Raw genomic sequence first — 18,363 nt, forward strand, 5'->3', positions numbered from 1 at the left:
TATATTTGCATGAAACTTGAAGGCATTCGACTTATTACGTGTAACATATTAATATTATTTTGTAAATATTTCTTATCATATGATAAGGAAAATTTCATATTTATAAACGTTTGATAAACCAATTAAGTGATTATACAAATTATAAATTGCCAATAGTTTACGTAACGTTGACCTGCAATTGCTGTGTCAATATAAAAATGCATGACATAAGTTAGTTGGAATCATTCTAATTCTAATTGTTTCGAAGAAAACGGGACAATCATTGTAACAAAATGTCTCCCTTCATCATTTTTGCCCTGTGCGTGCAGGCTTGCTTGATCCAGGTAAATATCATGATAATCATTCTAATGTTTTCCCAGCCTTTTCGCAAGGGTTATTTACGATAAAAACCGAAATAAAAATCAAACGATAGTCTTGTACGTACCTATAAAACCACAAAGCATAAGTTCCGAAAAACTCATTGGTAAGAGCCAGGATTTGAACCCGCGACCTCCGGATTGAAAGACAGACGTCATATCCACTCGGCCACCACCGCTTAATTAATATTACAAATGGGATTGTATCTTTCTGTTTGTTACCTATTCACGCTTAAACAGCTGAACCGATTTAGATGGCATTTGGTATAGAAATTGTTTGAGACCCGGGGAAAGACAATAGTTTTCGTAGGTTAATGTATATTATTACATATTAGATTGATAGCGTAAACTCACATGCGCTAGGTAAGCGCTGGGAATGCACCATAGTTACTTGTACGAGTTAAGTTATCCAAGTCGGCTAGTTAAGTATTTCTTTTCTATTCTACCCACTTTGTAACCTAACTAAAGTTTTGTATCGATAAATCTTACATTGTCTGCATGTTAGTCCTAAGATATATTATATAAATATTGTATTCTCAAGTAAGCGAATTTTGTAAATTCTTTTTGAGAATAAATTTCTTAAACCATATATAGTTCATATCAATCATCATCATCATAATTCCACGGATATGAGGCAGTGAATAGAAGCTAGTCAGTATATACAGTATATGTAGGTATATAATACATATTTCATCCTTTCACAGTCTGTGCTAAGCCAGTCCTGCGGATTCCCACAACTTCCCTACGGGTCCGGCTTGAGCGGAATCGGCGGTCTCAACAGTGCGAGTCAAAGCGCGCCCCCGCCGCCGCCCGCTCCGGCCCCGCCGAGCGCGTCGTACGGCGGCGTGGGCACCGGGCAGGTCGGCGTGTCCGGCGACATCGGCGCGAGCGGCCAGACCGTCGTCGTCGGCTCCGTGCCCGTGCTCGGCTCCGTCGACTTCAGCGGCACCGTACCGGCGTCCGGCTCTGTGTCCATTTCTGGACAGTGTGGATGCGGGTGCAACTAGTCTAAATCCCAGTATTTTAGTTTAATATAGCAAATTTATGAATAACCGTGTTGTTTCTCACTTTTTCGTCATATAAGTAATAACTATGGAACCTACTATCATCCACATTATTGCATTATCGGTAGTGACCCTGCCCACAGAAGATCCCGGGTTCGAATCCTGGTAAGACAATTATTTGTGTGTTTATCACATTACTCAATCTCAATGGCATGTGTCGTCTAGCTTCCCCGGTTATTCGACAGGTTTTCCATCACATAATTTATGCTAATAGGTATTTATTGCAGCGACGATTATTAAAATTACTCGCTAAACAATGCACAGGGAAACCAACCTTAAAAGAACTCTTACTTTTTTAATGCCGTTCATAAACCATACAGATCGTGTCATTCACGAAGACGCGTGCCTTAACTCTTATTGTCATGTTATTAAATGTTAGATTTGACAAATCTGCGCGTCATCGTGGATTACACGAAGAATACAACAACAACAACAACAACAACAACAACAAACAACAACAAACAAACAAACAAACAAGTAATATCTGCTGATGTAAAGTAACAATTAGGGCCACTCCACACTAGCGTCTCCCGAGTCGGTGTCGAGCCAACTCTAATGGCTGCTGCTCGACTCAGCGTTGACGCAACTGCGTAGCGACGCCATTTTCCATAGTGCTGACTAGACGCCGATGCTTGAATAATAAAAATCTTGAAAGATAAAAATCATTTTGGAATCATAGTTCTCCGTTGCGTCACGTGTTCCAGTCCGGTGTCGGATTCGGCAGACTACCATGGAACTGCCGAAACTACTACACCTTTCGGCCAGAAGTCCGAAGATGGTGGCCGTTTGAGCACGACCCCAAGTAAATGGGAAGGAGCCAGGCAAAAGAAGAGATATATTTTATATAATATGTATGATACTTTCAAGATGTATGTATAATATATGCCACTACGAGTAGTTGCCTAAAATAAAGATTTGTAATTTTTTCCACCGTCTCTGGCCAGACTTGTACGTTTGTTCGCGCAATAACGGCTATTATGTCGTATTATGACCAAGTCACATTGCATTGTGTTAGTTTAACCTCTTTATAATAGGCTCGGGGTGACCCAAGCGCCATTTCCTTAAACAGATTTAGAAGAGTCACTTGGACACTAGGACTTATACTGTTAGGTCTAGTCGGCATAGTTTATTAAAGTTAGCATTTCATTGTTCTAGGTTGTTATAGATTTTGTCTTTGAGCATATTGGGAAAAAGTGAAAATTAATGGTAAGTATATTTGGTATTAGAGCATTTACAGAAAAAAGTATACTTACCATTTACTTTCTTATAAAAAGTTACAATTAAACTTAATTTTTGGATTATTTCTACGAATCACGAATTAAACTTAATTTTTGGATTATTTCTACGAATCACGATGACTATCGAACTAAAAAAAGAAAAAAAATGACAAAAAAGTTGTCTTGTTTGTGACGCATTTTCTCATGAACATTTTGTATGGACCGTCACAAAACTGACACCCAAAATTTGTATGAAAAGCAGGGGCGATTTTTTTTTCTTTATTTTAATCAGCAGTCCGCGTGAATATGAGTAGAAATAGCCCAAAATTTGTAGGTTTTTTGACAAAAAGTAAATGGTATGATGCACTACATTTTATATAATTACTTTTCATATAATATAGTTTGAATAATTGTCATTTTGAATAACGTAATACAAGGCATAGTACTACATGAACTCATCGACGACATACAGAATGCTATTCTTGGTATACCTAATGGTTATAGGGTGTATTTATATTTCGTCTAATATTTATTACATACACCAAAACATTTTGTTATATTACGATTTAATCTAAGCCGTAATTGAAATAATGCCTATTTTAATAATTAGTATAAAGAAATATTGTATAATGGCTAAATTGTTATATTATATTTTAGTATAACGTATAATGTATTGACATTACATAATTACACATCTGTAGGAATATAGAATAAATAGTTCCGAGAAAAGTGAGTTAGGTTAGAACTGCGACCCTGTATAAAAAACAATGTTTTTAATTGTATAAATACATTATACGTTATACTAAAATATAATATAACAATTTAGCCATTATACAATATTTATTTATACTAATTATTAAAATAGACATTATATCAATTACGGCTTAGATTAAATCGTAATATAACAAAATGAACGTATTATTATAATAATTACATTATAATAAATAATTATATGTGAAATGGCGTTATGACAAGTGTAAGATAGTTTTTTATAATGATATTAAACACTACACACCCATATTTATCGTTGTTACCCACAAACCAAGCCATATTGAGCTTACCGTGGGACTTAATCAATTTGTGTAATAATGTCCTATAATATATATTTATCTATTTAAGCATACAAACTGACGATCACCGACCGGTTTGGCCTAGTGGGTAGTGACCCTGCCTACGAAGCTGATGGTCCCGGGTTCAAATACCGGTAAGGGCATTTATTCGTGTTATGAGCATGGATAATTCTTCCTGAGTCATGAGTGTTTTCTATGTATTTAAGTATTTATAAATTATATATATCGTTGTCTAAGTACCCTCAACACAAGTCTTATTGAGCTTACTGTGGGACTTAGTCAATTTGTGTAATAATGTCCTATAATATTTTATTGTTTAATTAAAAAAATATATATGAAAGTACTTTTTTCTTTTGTGTAACACCCGAGTCTACGAAAAAATTAACCGTCTCCCACTTAGTTTCAATGTTAGTTGCAAATGTTGCAATTATAGGACAACATAAGATTTGCAAAAAACAATGACTACACCATAACAATGTACTTAATCAATTTGTGGTGATTAGTGATTAGTTAATTACCAACTAGGTTGCACTAATTTATTCACGCTTTAAGGCGACTGACAATGCCAACGACCTTGAACAAATTGAATAAGTCACTAACGAAAATAACTTTAAATACTTACTACAGTCCAGTACCAAGAATGTTAATGCTAACAGTATATTATGCCTAAAGTTATTATCCAGAATATAATCATTACAAAAAAAATATGCCAAAGGTAGGGGAACCCTTATCTATATCATAATATATAAATATAATAAATAAATATATATATTTTTTTTATAGGACATTCTTACACAAATTGACTAAGTCCCACAGTAAGCTCAATAAGGCTTGTGTTGAGAGTACTTAGACAACGATATATATAATATATAAATATTTATAAATACTTAAATACATAGAAAACATCCATGACTCAGGAACAAATATCCATGCTCATCACACGAATAAATGCCCTTACCAGGATTTGAACCCGGGACCATCAGCTTCGTAGGCAGGGTCACTACCCACTAGGCCAAACCGGTCGTCAAATATATATGTATGATAATCTGTTTAAACATAAAGAATAACTGGCAGATTAGATTCAACTAGACTGTACTACCTTATATTAATATTCTACGTATCTAGTCGCCTTAAGAATTATCGAAATAACTGATCTTGAAGACAATGGAATTACTACCTGAAGTGTATTTATCCTGTTAATTTGCTCGCAATCAATAACAGATTAAAACGTATATTGCGAGGATGTAAGTTTTGAGTAGGCACGGGGTACAGAAAATAATAGAATTATTATAATAGAAAATGATAGGGTCCCTCTAAAGGTTGGGCCACACCGGTGCTCAAACAACGGTGACGGTTGTGCCGTTCTCCATTTTGTATGAAGAATATTCTCGTGCGAAAACATTCCTCTACTAAGACTAAGCTTGCTTACTCTAAACAAAAAAATGAGCTAGGATGAACAAATACGAAAAAACGACTTTTTTTAAATCGTCTATTTTTTTGTCCCTGTTAGCTTAAAAAGCCTGTAGCTCCTAAAGTATTGATCATAGGGTAAAAATAAACTTTTCAGGAAACTATTTAAGCCATAGAGAAATAAGAAGTAATAGAGTGCTCACTCCATACATCAGTTTTGGTACTAAAATGCTTATTATTTTCGCAGTCGACATCTAGCATCGAGTAGCGGAACTCTCAGTACTGCTACTCGACAATAGATATCGCCGCAAACAAAAAGTCTAATGCTCAACAATTTTCCGCTTTAATATGAACCTAACCTAACCCAGAACTTATCGTTATCGTATCTCATTCTTCGAATCGGGCCGTATGGCTGCGATGCATTTCGCAACCCCGCTGAGCTTACGTGTGCTTATAACCTATCTCGAATAGTTATTATGATATCATTAGCGAATGCGCGAAGGATATGGCATCTATGTACTCTCTTCTTCTTCTTCCTCCTGCCCTTATCCCACGTTATGTGGGGTCGGCACAACATGTTCTTCTCTTCCATTCTCCTCTATCTTTCGTCACCTCAGCACTCACTCCTTTCTTTCTCATATCCTCTTTCACACAATCCATCCATCGTTTTTTGGGTCTACCATCCGCTCTCCTTCCATCAACATTTATTCCTAACATTCTTTTTCCTATATGGCATTCACAATGTGTTAGACTGAAAATAACTATACTATTAAATTTAATTTAATTGTTCATTCTATAGTGTTTAGTGAGAAAGATTGTAAAGTTTCATATAATTCGATTTTGCAGTAGTAATTAGGATACAACTGAAATAGGGGTGACTTTAAGTTTTTTTTCTTCTCTTATTTGAATCAATATAAATTTTTCAGAACAACTATATCATTTCTGATATCTTGTAGATTGTTTTATATTATTTTGTGCTCAAAAAGTGTCATATTTAATATAAAAAATGGTTCAGAGTAACTCAGTTTTATGGTATTTTACGGGAGGAGGAGCCTTAATGGGGAATTCTAGGATTTCTGAGGTTAAATGAGATGTGAAATCAATAAGCAGTTATTCTACTTACTCATGCGTTGTATGTTGCTTACGCGTTTAGGTCGCAAGATTCACGCTCCGCTTCTATGTCAAAACAACAACAACTCATGGCGCAAAATACTGGTTCTCTGTGCCGGTTCCATACATAGTAGTAACAGTTTTCTATAAACGATGCCCCCTGAACTCAGTTGACAGTACTTAACAGTAACTTTCTTTTTACAGCTTCCAAAATGACTCCCGATGCCCGCAACGAGGCCGAGGGACGTATGAAGGACGAGGCCTGCGAACGTCTGATCGCTCCTCAGGCCTCACCGATCAAATTCGAGCCCTCCTACATTAATATAGCCATGTTCACATATTTTCATACGGCCGGCGCTTATGGGATATATTTAGCGATCACTGAAGCGAAGTGGTCGACTATATTATTAGGTATGTATGAAGCCGCCTCCATATAATCGAAATTAGACTCTTATTTGATAACAACATTCTGAAATAAAATAAAATTTGACATGAACATTGAAGTTAAAGATTAATGAGTATTAACAAAGAGTTCGCCAAACGCCTAATAGACGCAACGGGTGACCGGAAGGCTGGAGCATATCTCGCCCAACGCATTAGCGTTGCCGTTCAGCGCGGCAACGCCGCCAGCCTTCTGGGCACCATACCGAACGGCACAAGGGTTTCTGCTCGAGAATTCTCGAAGCGATAAATCTCGAGAAATTCGTCCTTCGTCGAGGTGGGAAAAAAACCCAATGCCTCGAGAACTCGAGAATTAAATCTCTTGTGATAAGGAAAAAGAAAACACGCGATAACAAGTGATGTGTCTATAGTGTATTTCATTAGGCAGGTAAAAAAATTTAAACAACGTTTTTATTTATTAGTTAACCAACAAAATAAAAAAACTGCCTTGATCCGTCCCCTATCGTCCTGACTTCAACCGACTTTCCTGTGTTGAAACTTGAACCTTCAAATGTCTAGAGAATTCATCTGGATTTAGGATCTTACTATACTTCCGTTTTTTTAGCATTAAAAAAAGGTAGACAATTGATGGATCATTCCAAAGGTAAACAATTTTGACGTGTCTTTTTTATCGAAAAACGCTTTAAAAAAAATTGTAACTATTACTTTTGAAAGCAAAGCAATTTAAATTATCGTATATTATTTAAAATTGTTAAATGTTTGCCGCGACTTATTTTTCAATAAAAAGACACGTCAATATCGCTTATCGTCTTTCTAAAACAAAAAAATAATTAATTATAGGGCCATGTAGTAACAAACATTATAAAACTAAATTAGTATTTACATTTTACTGTAATTCTTTTTAATTATTAATTGTTCGAAATAAATAGTCATTACTATTAATAAATCAATTCATCCAGATATATTCCTATTAGCAGAATAGCAGAATTTTACAGCTTCATTGCTACGTTGAGTAAGTATTAAGTAATATTACGTAGTAAAACTTCTGTAAGTTGACTTGAATATTGTTGCCTATTAATTTATTATGTTGTGGTTTGTTTACATTTTGTTAAATACCTAAAGAAATATTATACACTATCACACATAGTTCACACATATAGTTTATTTTCGTTTTTTATTATTATTGATTTTTTGATAATTAAGTTTAATTTATAGTAATTAAAATTTACCATTTGTTTGATTATTGATCTCACCTAACACCTAGAACTCGTATGAATCTGATTTGCAACAAACCAAAAAAATTCAAAACATTTCAAAATTTCTCGAGATACTCGAGAATATCGAGAAATCCTAGTCGAGAATTCCCTTGCCTCGAGAAATAAAAAAGGTCGAGAAACCAGAAACCCTAAACGGCACAGACCTGGGGCCAATTGTCTATTTGTAGTTAGGCTTTTATCTTTTAGGCAGTTTTAGTTTAGTTTGTTTAGTTCTTCGTTAAATTTATTTTAACATTTTAGTACCTAATATACGTATGTCTGGTACGGTCACGGACTTCAATTGTTGAGCCATTTAGGGTTTACTTTATATTGAATATGTCTTAGTGTTAGTATAACCAACCAAATTAAATTGAACCGTGAAAAAAAAATATGGCTCGTCAATTTAAATCCGTGACTGTACCTATATGTCTTTTCATTCTTTGTATAAGAATTCAATCCTTGGAGACCCCTTACATCTCTAAGGATATTTTAATTTTTTTTATTGTATTTTATCTCTGACACTTAAGAGACTTTTACATCGCTAAAGTATTTTAGTATTTGTTGTTTATATTTTTTATCATATTTTTTCGTGTAATTCGACAATTAGAGACTGTATACATCTCTAATAAAGTATGTAATATTTAATTAATTCCATTTTTGTAATTGTGTGTGTTTATTTATTGTAAATAATTTGACATAGTAGCCTATTTGCAGAATAAATGTTTGTTTGTTTGTTTGTATATTTTTCGTTGCTAGAAATTGTAATTTATGTATAGTCAGCTTCAGAGTAGTTCAGAGAGATTGGACCCCCCTGCGTACAAACAGTCTATGGAGAGGGAGGGTCAAATATCTCTGTAGCTGACTATGACTGTGCCTAAATAGAAATGAGAGCGAGTACAAGATTTACATAGAAAACTTCTACTTGCTCTAATTTCTTCGTCTTTTTTTATACTACGTCGGTGGCAAAAAAGCATACCGCCCGCATAATGTAAAACTTTACATGTTTACAATCATGGTAGGTAAATTAATCTTCAACCATAGACATACAATATAACTAGACAAGAAGTCGAGCGACCAGGGGTAAGAGAAAGACATATATGACGTCATCATGACATCATAATATGGGGTTACCATGGTCGCAAAAAATTACCCTAAAATGTAATAGGAAAACGATGCAACAAGTACTTAAATTACGTAATGAGTGAGTCGCCATTTTGACTCCCTAACTTGCGAAGTATCGCAAGAGAAATCGCAAACATAATCGCAACTAGTAGTCGGTTTATTTGTTTTTGTAGTAATTTGTAAGTAAGCCTTACTTACCTATATGAAGTTTTGAGTTGATATAAGATTAGGTGATTGTTGGAATAAAAAGGATAAACTATCAAAAGAGGTAATTTCTTTATTCAAAACTTATATTATTATAACTGTACTTACTAGAAATAATAATTAAATGTGTCGTTCTCAAGTAAAAGGTACCACATAGTCGCTTACCATAAGGATACAATTTGCTTGCTCTCTATACGTACAACCTGTAAGAGCGTTCTTATGATAAGCGACAATGTGGTACCTTTTACTTGAGAACAACACAAATAAATTGAATTTTAGGCCATAATTTGGTAAATATATATATATTATATAATACAAGCATTTCAAAATGGAAACAACCCTATTGCAGCGAAGGTTCTTGACGGTGTGCTTGAGCGACACCTCAGTAGATACGCAGTATATGATTTTAAGCTAACATGGTCATTTACATTAAAACTGTTACTTAAAACCGAATATTTGTGTTTAAATAAAAAATCTTACGTGTTGCGCGTTGTGCATACTGTGGGGGTCAAGAAAACTTTATTTACACATACACTTGTAACATGTGGATCAATTATATGAAGTTCAAAAATAGCTTCAGAATGCTGTTGAGACTGCCACGACTACGACGTGCACGAATGGACGATTTCCATGACATGATGAAGAAAAGAATGTTCTCTCTCCTCTCCTGCGGGGTAGTATTAATCAATTTTAATAATTACATTATTTTAGAGTTTTATACTCATATAATCCGTAATCCCATGTACCAAGCCTCCAAAGAAATAATTTAAAAATTTAAGTCTGTGGTCTTAATAGTACAACGGGTTATTCCTACTAGTTACCACCAAGTTTTTACTAGTGTTAACTACTAGGAATTTTTGTCCACCTTTTACCACAGGTAGTTACACTAACTTTATTCCCACGTTTTACCACTGGTAACTACTGGGAAATAAAATTCCCACTGGTAATAGGTAGGATTTTTAATTCCACTGGGAATTAACTCTAATAAATTATTGGGGGTGATTACTGAATTACCCCCAATAATTTGTTAGAGTTCAAGAACCCAAATAAATACTTCAAAACACTGTGAGACTTATGTTAAGATGTACCAACTCTAATATAGTGTATAGTGTAACGGGTTATTCCCACTAGTTACTATTACTTATTTAATAACAGCCAACTTACGTGTATGAACAAGGTTGGAAAAGAAAACTTTTCGATGAAAGTTCGTTTGCCCAGTTTGCGGACACAATGTTGTTCAAAATGTTTGGAACAAATACGCGAGTATTTGTGAGGCATCAAATTTGATTTTCCAGTTCCCGCAATCCATTCTTTAACAATTTCATCCTCCGTCGGAAAGCTGGAAATATCAAATAGCTTGAAACTCCCGAAATATGGGGTAATTGCAGGGGACTTTTTTTTCTATTTGTTTGCAACCCTAAATAAAATACTACTGAATTTGACTGGTTTACATAACCAAACTTTCTGTTTTATTTTTAGCAATAATTTACTGATATCTCCTATTTTATCAAGTTTTTCATAATCCAACTAATGATGTAACTCAGTAACTTGGTTCCTGTGAGATTTGAGAAAGAAATACATGATCAAAATACGAAAAAGTTGTACTTACGCATGAAATGTTACACCCGCTTATTTTCGCAAGCTATTGCTTTTGTAGGCAACCACTGAACAACCCACCATGTTAATTGTACGTAAAAACTTCTTACATCTCCATTAAATACTTAATAAACACAATCATTCACTTTATAAAACTTCTACAATAAGAAAACCACATTGTTTACTAGCACTCTTGACAATATGATTGACAGTTTAATGTATGGCATCTTGCGGTATTTTGTCTCTTTCACTCTTATAAATTTCTGTATATCGCCATCAGCCTCCTTCCTAAGCTGCCATAACCCGACCATGAAAAAAAACCCGGTCGGTGATAAAGACAAAGCATTGCACTATTTTCTCTTTCCTCTTATAGGAATCGCAATAAGACTATCTTTCTCTATCAAAGAGTGTCAGGCCCTTGTCTTCAACCCAGAAAACTCGCGTTAGATAAATAATTATGTTTCAATTTGAAGAAATCTGCTGATTTAGCGTCTGCTTAGGTAATATGCTTAAAGAGCAACAAACTGCATTAAAATCAAATGCACTCACATATTTATTACCTACTTAACGTTATATATCAATTCGTTTAATAAAAAATAAAAAAAATTGTTGTCAATTCAGCGCTATTACTGCGAAAATCGAAGTTCGTCAAATGCGGGCATTTTTCTCTGTCACTCTAATTATGTGTTAGTGAGAGTAAAAGAATTTCGATTTTCGCGGTAGGCCTCCGGGGTTACTTACATGCCATGCGTTACGTGAAACAACATTGTGTTTATTTCTAATCTAGAAAACGAAACGATTATCCAATGATATATTCATACAGCATATTATTGTTTTAATCTCAAGAATTGGCGTAGGAGCTAGCTTTTACAAGCTTTTATTTAGTTTCACCTGTCCCGTTGTCTGTCTGTAATCAAATCTTGCAAGTTAAATTTGATCCACTTCCCGGTTTCCGATGAAGCTGAAAATTTGCATAAGTACATATGTAAGTCGGGTGACAATGCAATATTATGGCACCATGGAGCTGATCTGATGATGGAGACAGGAGGTGGCCATGGGAACTCTGTGATAAAACAACGCAACCTAATAATGCTTGGGGTTTTTAGAATTGGCTCGATGAGTATTAGTTGCCTGTGGAAAAAAAACACAGTCAGCAATAAAAGCTTGTACCAAAAAATTAAATTTTTGCCAAAAACTTATTTCGAAAGCGACCGCTAGGCCACTAACCATGCCCGAGTCTAGAGACCTAGGGCCCCTAGGCACTTGGTATGGCACTTGAAATTTAGAGAACCCCCTTCTCCATCTTAATCTAGGTTGCCTGGGACCAGGCCTTGCGGACCTAGGCGGAAATCGGGCCCTGCCACCAGCGCTTTTTTTTCAAGAATAATCTAAATAAATCTGTATTTTCAGCTGTCATCCTCCACGAGGCAGCCATAGTTGGAACTACAGCCGGCTCACACCGCCTGTGGGCCCATAGAACCTACAAGGCCAAACTCCCCCTCCAAATACTCCTCATGCTGCTCCAATCCTTCGCCTGCCAGTACTCAGCCTTCCACTGGGCCAGGGATCATAGACTCCATCATAAGTTTTCTGACACGGACGGAGATCCTCATAACGCGACCAGAGGATTCTTCTTTTCGCATATCGGGTGGTTACTGGTGAAAAAGCATCCGGAAGCAAAGAAGAGGTTAAGGAGGATTGATGTGTCGGATCTTTTAGAGAATAAGGTGTTGATGTTTCAGAAAAAGTAAGTATTTTACTATTAGCCCATTTAGACGTCAAGTAACGCATAACGTCAAGTACACTAAGTATATTGAGTATCAATGTAGACCTCAAGGTCCCCTTTCGAGTTAGGGGACCGTGTACTTTAATTACAAATTGATTCGTTACGTTAATACACTAAGTGTAGCCGCCGTGCAGGTCAGGATCTCGACGACTTAAATAAAACTTCGATTTATAATGAAGCGAAGTATAATCTTCCAAAGGGTACTGGTTTACAAGGGTTCTTGTCAAAACGGTTCAATGTAGAAAAGTGGGTGTTGATAGTATGGAGGATGATGAAAGAGTGATTTGCAATATTTGATTTGATCAGTACAAAAGGTTTAGATTTAAATGCTTCCTATTGGCCGCGATACAGAATATGTGAAGCGCTCCTATTGGTGCTTTTAAAAAGCCTCCGAATACTAGCCGAGCCCGACGGCTGCGTTTAGCTACTGCATTGATTTTTATATCATAATAAGTTGCATTCGCAACACTAAGAAAAAAGAAAATAAAAACAATTGAAATTGAATAAAGCAGTAAATTTTACTGTTCGTAAACCAGTAAAAGCATTACAGTAAATTTTACTGTTTTGAGTATTACGGTTATGTTTGCGGTTAAATGTTCAAACAGTTAAAGTTACTGTTTTGTATTTTACTGTTTTTTTTAAACATTTGTTGATATTGTATAAAGCAGTGCGTGCTCGATAAATCATTTTTTTTTTTCAGTGTAAGCAAGTGCTGCCACCTACTGTTCATATTCCCTCTCATTCACGTTGAAGGGTATTGAAGTCTAAATAAGTAACTTAAACTACGTAGATATTGACCCTTCGTGATAGTTTATAAAGGGCTTTATTGCGCCCATGACTTCGGTTTTTCTATTTGAAATTTTCAAATAAGACGTATTGCGACGTTAGGAGTTCTTGGAGTCAAAATGTTTTTGATATAATACGTACAGATACGAGTAGGAAATTGTCCACATGATTTATCTTTTATCTTCCAGATATTCCACCCCATTCATCGGAACCATCTGCTTCATCTTACCAGCCCTCTTCCCCATGTACTTGTGGAACGAAACCTTCGCCTCAGCATGGCACCTGACCATCCTTCGAGTAATCATATCCCTCCACGTTACGTTCTTGGTCAACAGTGCTGCTCACGCCTTTGGCAACAAACCTTATGACAGAAACATTACACCGTCACAGAGCATTTCAATATCTCTAGCAACATTAGGCGAAGGATACCACAATTTCCATCACGTTTTTCCTTGGGATTATCGAGCAGCAGAACTAGGGAATAATGCTGTAAACTTTACTACAATTTTCATAGATTTTTTCGCCTGGCTTGGGTGGGCGTATGACTTGAAAACTGCTGGGAATAATATCATAGCTAAGAGAAAGGAGAAGACTGGAGATGGGACTAATCTTTGGGGATGGGGAGATAAGGATATGCCTCAGGAACATGAAGAGATTGCTAAAGTGTTGAGTAAAAAAGAGTGAAGATTTGTTCGAATATTTCGAGACACAAGTCTATACTGGTCCTAAGTAAGTAGACAATTCAGTTTTTAATCAAGAAAATCATATGAAGAATGTAATCTCTCGAATAAGATATCTCGGACTCTATAAGTACCTGAATTTATTTTGTTACTTATTGAAAAGAACTGTAAGCACGCAAAGTGAAGTAAAAATAAATTTAAAAGTAGAAAAATTACTGCCTTGGGTGAGACTTGAACTCAGTGCCCGTGGATCGATACTCCAGCGCTCTGCCAACTGAGCCAACAAGACCTCTTCCATAGCCAGCCAAATTTCCCACAATATGGGTCCCATATAAGGTCATAGCATAGTTCGCTGAGGTTTCTTCATGTTAAAAATTGATTTAAAAATATATGTCCATTTTTGTCAATGTGATTATATTCTTGTATCGTTTTGAAAATATTTATTAAATGGCATAACATAATCTTAATTTATAGATACAGATAGTGGACAGTGGAGATATAACCATCATCTACTTAGGGCTTGTGTTCATTCGGCCTTACTATAAGATAAACAGTATTGTATACAACTATACAGTAAATCTTGTATAATTTTCTATTTTCGTTATGAATTTAATTTATATTTATTATACGCGCTTCAAAATTTCGTGAACTAGTCTCGCAATTTTAAAGTGCGATGTGAATTTGAGAAAAAGTATCTACTCATTTGGTAGATATTTTTTCTTAGTTTCGTTCACTGTAGAAAAATACACGTGAGGTGTCCTTATACCCCCCTTCCCGCAACGTGAGCTGTCGTGATTTTTTCGTTACCCCCCCCTATCGAACCTCACGTGACTTGTGCACAAGCCCTTACAAAAATCTGTGGACTATGCTTGGATATTTTTGCCATTTGACACTAGTCTAAAAAAATATATTTAATATTAATGCAGTTTCGACCATAATGTACTAAGTTGGAGTTAATAGATAAAAATAAAATTTTCGTGTTGATAAATATTTTAATCTTAGTGTTCTTCTTAACATAGGTAACTTTGTACATATGTTATTTTTATTCGTTATTTTTAAGCATATGAATAAATAAAAATATTTATGCCAAAAGAAATTAGATACTCAAAAGTTACCGACTTTATTCTTTATTACAGCTATCTATTTTTTCGAAGTAGTCACCGTGAACACGTATACACTTTTCCATCCGTCTAAACCACTTAGAAAATACCGATGACCACTCTTCTTTAGATACCTCAGAAATTTCATAATTATACGCAGCCAGGGCATCTTCTTTGTTCTCAAATCGCCTTCCTTTTAATTTTTCTTTAATTTTGGGAAATAAGTAAAAATCGCAAGGGGCTAGGTCGGGGGAATATGGCGGGTGGGGCAAGATAGTCACGTTTTTTGAGCTGAAATAGTCAAGTGTTCTAGCAGAAGTGTGAGGGGCAGCGTTGTCATGGTGCCAGAGCAGGTGCTGAGTTCCCGATTTCGGCCGCTTGTCACACCAAGCTGACAGTACTCTGGGGGCACAAACTGTCACATACCATTCAGAGTTGACTGTCCTTTGATCTTCTAGCACTATCGTAGCAATATGTCCCGTCTTGCAGAAAAATGAGGCAATCATTTGTTTTTGTGTACTTCGGGTTCGGCGACATTTTGTTGGCGTCGGCTCATCTTCAAAACACCATACTGTGGACTGCCGCTTTGTTTCGGGGTCGTAGTTATATAGCCATGTTTCGTCACCTGTAAGTATATCATATACATTTTTTTTCTCGCCAGCGTCGAATTTATCTATCATAAATTTGCACCAATCTACGCGGCGGTCTTTTTGCAAATCGGTGAGTTTGTGCGGCACCCATCTTGAACAACGCTTATGAAGGGCCAGATGATAATGAATTATAGTTTGCAATGCTGCTGATCCAATACCCAGCTCACGCTCGAGCTCTGCATATGTAATTCGTCGGTTCGCACGAACATTTTTTTCCACAGCCTGTACGTTTTCTTGAGTGACTGCGGTTGGCGGCCGTCCGGTCTTCGCCTCATCTTCAAAGGTCTCTCGTCCCCTTTTAAATTCAGCAAACCAATTAAAAACAGTTGCACGTGAACAAGCAGACTCGCCAAAAGTTGAAACTAAAAGTTCAAAACACTCTTGAGGTTTTAAACCTTTTTTAAAATCATAATAAATCATAACACGAAAATCACGTCGAGTGAGCTCCATTGTTGCGAAAATTTCCCTCCAAAATTACCCAGAAAAAAAATAATTAAAAAAGGAATCCTAACATTTTCCGAGTGTTCCATATTTGAATTTATTAGCAAATAACCTACCTTTACAATGGTGTATAACTGGCCAGTATCGATCAAATGACCATAGAGTATCTAACTTCTTTTGGCATGACCCTCGTATTATTCGTAATTATTACTTCAATATTATCAGCCTTCTATTGTATTAATCCTTTCAGAGTTTTAGCCCACCCAATACGAGTACCCAACCCTTAATCCGTAAATACTTTATATATAGCAAAAACCTCTTAATCCATACTAATATTATATAAATGCGAAGGTGTGTCTTCTGTCTGTCTGTTTCAGCTTCATGCTTAAACCGCTGAATCGATTTAGTTGAAATTTGCTATAAAGATAATTTGAGTCCCGGGGTAGGATAGCTTTTATTCCGAAAATTATCCCTCAAGGGGGTGAATAGCGGGGTGGAAGTGAGATAATTAATGCATCGCCTGATAATTGATGCAAGGGTATGCTCAAATCGAATGATTGCAATTATACTTTATCTAGGCGTTATACTTGTCTCAAATAAAGAAGTTTGCATAGAGAATGAATAAAAAGCAGATTGTAAAAAATATAACCTACCCAAATGACTAAATCCACGGAATCGAAGTCGCGGGAAAAAGCTAGTTAGTAAATCAATCCTATACAGTGACTTTCTTAATGTAGCTAATCAAAGTTAATTGTTTTTATACTTACAGTAAGTCTGGTAAGCGAGTGATTGATTTGGCTTAATGAAAAAATGTAGTCTAAGAAAACAACTCTTAAGGTAATCAACCTATTTCAGAATTCGGTATTTGAAATGAAATTAAAATCTTAATTTTCAGGCAACTATTGGCAGTATTGGCCCATAGATAAATACCTTAAAACTATCATAAATCTAAAAACACTCAATATGGCTGCGATGCAGTTTTCAACCCCGCAGTGTCAGAGAGCCGGCCGCGTAACCGCCAAAACATGACACCCTATTTAATTAACTACTACATTTCGAGTTTGATTGTAGTATCTTGAACATAAAAGTTTAAAACCTAGTGTCTGACTAGCGTGAGGTAGGCCGTGGTCAACCCGCCTGCCCGCCATGGTCAACTTGGCGTTGGGCGTTGGGTTCACCGACACCTGCGTAATGGCGACGCCGTCTCCGCACCCGTACGTTAGCTTGGCCGGTCGACTGTAGCGTACCCAGCATCTGGACAAACTTAAGGTCTTCGCACACTATACCAATTCCACACCAACTCAACTCACTTTTGGTTCACCTTAGTGGACGACGAGTGGACGACGCGTAGACCACCCGACAGTTACCTAAATTTTAAAATTGTACTATAGGACATACAAGATAAGGCTTTAATTTCAATATTTAATTTTGAGTCGAGTGGCTGTTGAGTTGTAACAATGTGCTAAGACCTTTATAGGTCAATTCGAGCTTTATACTAATCTGTCAGTGTCACAAGTGAAGTTTTTGGTTGAAGAAATGGCACTTTTGACACTAACAGATCAGTATCATCGGAAACAGTACCCCTAGTGTGATCGACATCATAACGTGACGAACGCGTTTGCGTAATTTGCGTTAAGTCTCATTTTGTATAGGATTTTGAGTTTCCAAAACGTCCCGCTTGGCGCGCTCTTTCTAAATCCAATACAAAATGAGACTAAACGCAAACGCGTACGTCACGTTTCGAAATCAAATTTACTTACACTACGGGTACATATCGAATAACTGAAACTCAAATTGGCCTGTTAGAATTTGAAATCGCATGCGACTGGGGAAACGAACGGTGAGCACCTTTCATACTATCATCACAAATGATAGTAAAACACATTAGGTAAACATTTTAATGTTTTAATATCAGTTAACTTTATATTATAGGTATCTGGTATAACGTTTATGAATAAATATAATCACTTAACCCTGGCAGCACGTTATTTGTTTCAATAATCTTAGTAAGTGGCTGATTTAACTCTCGATAAGAATTCTTAATGTTCCATTTTTTAAGATTTTTTTACACTAAGCATATTTGTTTTTATTTGTCATTAATGAATACAAACCC

The 18,363-nt window shown here is 35.9% G+C and overlaps 2 protein-coding genes and 1 long non-coding RNA gene across 4 annotated transcripts; 2 read left to right on the plus strand and 1 right to left on the minus strand.

Moving 5' to 3' along the window:
- Window positions 1-206: 206 nt before the first annotated feature.
- LOC133532291 (chorion class CA protein ERA.1-like) lies at window positions 207-1,408 on the plus strand. Its single transcript, XM_061870897.1, has 2 exons — window positions 207-323; window positions 1,061-1,408. The coding sequence occupies exons 1-2, from the start codon at window positions 273-275 to the stop codon at window positions 1,361-1,363; spliced, it is 354 nt and encodes a 117-aa protein (XP_061726881.1). The 5' UTR covers window positions 207-272; the 3' UTR covers window positions 1,364-1,408.
- Window positions 1,409-2,469: 1,061 nt separating this feature from the next.
- LOC133532289 (acyl-CoA Delta(11) desaturase-like) lies at window positions 2,470-14,064 on the plus strand. Of its 2 annotated transcripts, XM_061870894.1 has the most exons (5): window positions 2,477-2,626; window positions 3,757-3,841; window positions 6,432-6,638; window positions 12,218-12,554; window positions 13,568-14,064. In XM_061870894.1, exons 2-5 carry the CDS (start codon window positions 3,820-3,822, stop codon window positions 14,061-14,063), a joined length of 1,062 nt encoding a protein of 353 aa, XP_061726878.1. In that variant the 5' UTR covers window positions 2,477-2,626; window positions 3,757-3,819; the 3' UTR covers window position 14,064. The 2 variants fall into 2 exon arrangements, with proteins under 2 accessions (XP_061726879.1, XP_061726878.1); XM_061870895.1 differs by lacking the exon at window positions 3,757-3,841 and having other exon boundaries at window positions 2,470-2,626.
- LOC133532292 (uncharacterized) lies at window positions 9,265-11,239 on the minus strand. Its single transcript, XR_009801672.1, has 2 exons — window positions 10,376-11,239; window positions 9,265-9,878 (listed from the first exon to the last, which is right to left on the minus strand). It is a non-coding gene; the product is annotated as an uncharacterized LOC133532292 (long non-coding RNA).
- Window positions 14,065-18,363: the final 4,299 nt, after the last annotated feature.

This window comes from Cydia pomonella, chromosome 26, assembly GCF_033807575.1.
Source record: "Cydia pomonella isolate Wapato2018A chromosome 26, ilCydPomo1, whole genome shotgun sequence".
Lineage (NCBI taxonomy): Eukaryota > Metazoa > Arthropoda > Insecta > Lepidoptera > Tortricidae > Cydia > Cydia pomonella.

Excerpts from the sequence above, each read along its gene's own strand:
- LOC133532289 (XM_061870894.1), top strand. The coding sequence starts at position 3,820 with ATGGTCCCGGGTTCAAATACCG. Across the intron at positions 3,842-6,431 it reads GGTCCCGGGTTCAAATACCG|CTTCCAAAATGACTCCCGAT; the intron begins GTAAGGGCATTT and ends TTCTTTTTACAG. Across the intron at positions 6,639-12,217 it reads GTGGTCGACTATATTATTAG|CTGTCATCCTCCACGAGGCA; the intron begins GTATGTATGAAG and ends CTGTATTTTCAG.
- LOC133532291 (XM_061870897.1), top strand. The coding sequence starts at position 273 with ATGTCTCCCTTCATCATTTTTGCCCTGTGCGTGCAGGCTTGCTTGATC. Across the intron at positions 324-1,060 it reads TGCAGGCTTGCTTGATCCAG|TCTGTGCTAAGCCAGTCCTG; the intron begins GTAAATATCATG and ends ATCCTTTCACAG.